The 2,820-nt window shown below is 49.2% G+C and overlaps 1 protein-coding gene across 1 annotated transcript; it reads right to left on the bottom strand.

The window, feature by feature from the left end:
• Positions 1-1,035: 1,035 nt before the first annotated feature.
• On the bottom strand, positions 1,036-2,619 carry LOC124671018 (putative F-box/LRR-repeat protein At5g02700). Its single transcript, XM_047207463.1, has 3 exons — positions 1,750-2,619; positions 1,493-1,633; positions 1,036-1,398 (listed from the first exon to the last, which is right to left on the bottom strand). The coding sequence occupies exons 1-3, from the start codon at positions 2,617-2,619 to the stop codon at positions 1,036-1,038; spliced, it is 1,374 nt and encodes a 457-aa protein (XP_047063419.1).
• Positions 2,620-2,820: the final 201 nt, after the last annotated feature.

Raw genomic sequence — 2,820 nt, 5'->3', positions numbered from 1 at the left:
CCCACCCATGATAGAAGATGACACCCTGGTAGCTCTTCAAGTAATTGTTGAAAAAACTTACTCCGTAGAACAATCGTGCAGCTGAGCCAATTTCATATTAAGGAAGGTAACATTAAGGTGTTACGAGAAAACGTCCAACTAACAGTATATTGAGAAAATCCGACAAGAACCCAGTCGCAGCAACATAGAATTGATTCAGAAAACATTGTGACAAAAAAAAATGCAAGATGCAAATATAGCACCGATACCAGAGTTACGTTGACTTAGCATACAAAATAGTCTGCAGTAAGCCATACTAGACTGAGCAGACTTCTCTAACCATAGTCACATGGTTTTGTTCTTAAACTACCTTATAATAATTGTTTTGTTGTGTTAACCACATGCAAATCAAAGAGAAGTGTTTTTTCGCTCATCATTTTACCAAAATAACCTGATGAAGAAACTGGTAGCTATCTAATAGGATCAGTCACTCGATCCTGTCTGCTACTAGAATCCATCCACTATATATGGACCGGTAATAAACAATGGCTCACCCTGCTAGTTCTTTAAATAATAAGTGTTTAAAATCATCAAAACATAGTGCAGCTGAGAAAAATTCAAATTTAGGATGGGAACCAAAGGCATTCTGTAGGTTCAGCATACAGTTGAGCAATTTCCAAGAATATGTAGTGTTCAGAGGAAATGTGTGCATAACTGTATTGGGAAAATCAGACAAAATTCAGTGGCAGCAACACTGAACTATTCAGATATGGACGCGAATTGAATGGAATGTGACAAAACAGCAATACCGGAGTTACAACTGAGTTAGCACAGGTTTGCAAACACGTTGAACCTCAGAAGAAAACAAACATCATAAGTAGTATTCTACTAAGGTTCCAGATAATATAGACTTCAAAAGTAAGAACTGGATCATACAAACTTGACAATACTACAAATGTGAGAAGTACCGAGGTTGGACAAGACACAAAACAAGACAGACCAACAGGCAAGGACGACTAGCGCGCCTAGGCGAAAGAGCAAACTTAGATTGAGGAGCTACTCACATGCGAATGGATCAGCTAAATCCAAATCGCGGACATGCATGAATTCCCAATGGTTGCGGATACTTTTGTTGGTTGTCAAATAAAACTTGGCACCTCTTGACGCCCTGTTGTCTAGCTGAAGATCCCGGAATTGTTTCGACAAGAACTCTTTGTCGTCAAGCCTGGAATCAGCATAGTACTCTAGCGTCATCGACTCCAGCACTCTGGCGTTCAGCACAAAGAATGTCGCGAAGTTAAGCTGCGTCTTGTTGCCGAGATACGATCCGAGCACGATGGTCTTGAGGCGGATGTCAAGGCATTTGATGAGATCGCGGTGTTTGCGACGCCACAGATTGCTTGGCCCTGACTTGGGTAGCTAATTAAAAAGAACATACAGGCAAACAGTGAGATGAACAAGTTGTGAAGAGAAGAGCAGATGAAAAGAGTGGAAGGAAGAATCGTCACCCCACCCGAATGTAGAGCTTCTCCAGGCATGGGAAGCATCTCATCAGCTGAATAACCCTGTCCAAGCTAAGAGTATCCATATTCAGAGATAACGTCTTGACGGTGCGCACCACCGTTACCAGCTGCTCATCTACGATGCGGAGACCCTTTTTTGTCAAGTATGAAAAACCATGTTAGGCGATGAACAAGTCAGGTGGTAAACTTTTCCTTGTTTTTGCACACAGGAATGAATGCAAATGAGAAGCGTGAGGACGCGCGGTACCTGGATGACAGTTGAGCCTAACACGAGCCTGGAGAATCCACTATAATAGTGCTCATCATTGAGGTAGCCCAGAGTCTCGAGTTTAGGCGCGGAGACCACCGTGACATGCAGACGGGTGCCGGAGTTGAGGAGGAGCAGCCTCTCAAGACGAGGGGCGTTCTCGACGACGATCTTGCCGAGCAGTAGCGGACACATCGGACGCCGTAGGCCGGTCAGGCGCGCGCCGACGCTTACAAGGCTAAGGGAGTTGATCCGGACGCAGTTGACGCCCATGCAGTTGCTAATCAGCAAGTGCTCCAAAGCGGAGCACCCGGCGATGAGGCTGTGCAGCGACATCTCCGAGATGGCGACCTCAGAGAGCCCGAGGTGCTTGAGCACGGGGAAGTGGAGCCCGTGGAGGGCGGCGTCGGCGAGGGCAGTTTTTTCGACGGTGACGGCACGGAGGGTAGGCGAGAAGCGAAAGATGGACATGGCCGGAGGCGAATGCTGGTTGCTGGAGAACTCGAGCTCCTCTAGGTTGTCGAAGGCGGCGGACCGGAACCAGGCATCCGTGGCGCCGGGTGGGTCGGCCAGGAGGTTGGCGTCGACGCAGAACCGGCGGACAGGTCCCCGGTGGGAGGAGAGCGTCGTCGCGACCATGCCGGCGTAGGCGGCATTGTCGGCGGTGAGGTCACGGCAGTCGAGGTTGAGAGGCGCGGAGCACCACAGAGGACGCCACCTGGTGGCGAGGATCTGGGTGCGGGCGGCCTCCTTCGTGGGGAGGAAGGAAATGATGTGGCGGAGGTTGTCGTCGGGGAGGTTGCTGATGCGGTCGGCGCCTCCTCCGTCCTCTTCACCCGCTCCGCCTCCGGGAACTGGCGCCACCTCCATCACCTTGGCCGGTGGGTTAGGGCTGTGGTGGCAGAAGCGGAGTCATCGACGCAGCGATGGAAACTGCTACTAACGACGCAGGAGTAGTAACTGCTAAGAACCTAATTAGTGCTCTTACTCAGTTTTAAAAAACAATTAGTGCTCTTACTCCAAATTCATGCAGGGAATATTGCAGACTTGGGGCTATGCTTCCGGGGATTA

The sequence above is a fragment of the Lolium rigidum genome, chromosome 7, assembly GCF_022539505.1.
Source record: "Lolium rigidum isolate FL_2022 chromosome 7, APGP_CSIRO_Lrig_0.1, whole genome shotgun sequence".
In the NCBI taxonomy this organism is placed as follows: domain Eukaryota; kingdom Viridiplantae; phylum Streptophyta; class Magnoliopsida; order Poales; family Poaceae; genus Lolium; species Lolium rigidum.
The sequence above is the reverse complement of the archived record's forward strand: the minus strand, read 5'-3'. Positions and strand labels throughout refer to the sequence as shown.

Excerpts from the sequence above, each read along its gene's own strand:
- LOC124671018 (XM_047207463.1), bottom strand. The coding sequence starts at position 2,619 with ATGGAGGTGGCGCCAGTTCCCGGAGGCGGAGCGGGTGAAGAGGACGGA. Across the intron at positions 1,634-1,749 it reads TAGGCTCAACTGTCATCCAG|GGTCTCCGCATCGTAGATGA; the intron begins GTACCGCGCGTC and ends TTGACAAAAAAG. Across the intron at positions 1,399-1,492 it reads TGGAGAAGCTCTACATTCGG|CTACCCAAGTCAGGGCCAAG; the intron begins GTGGGGTGACGA and ends CTTTTTAATTAG.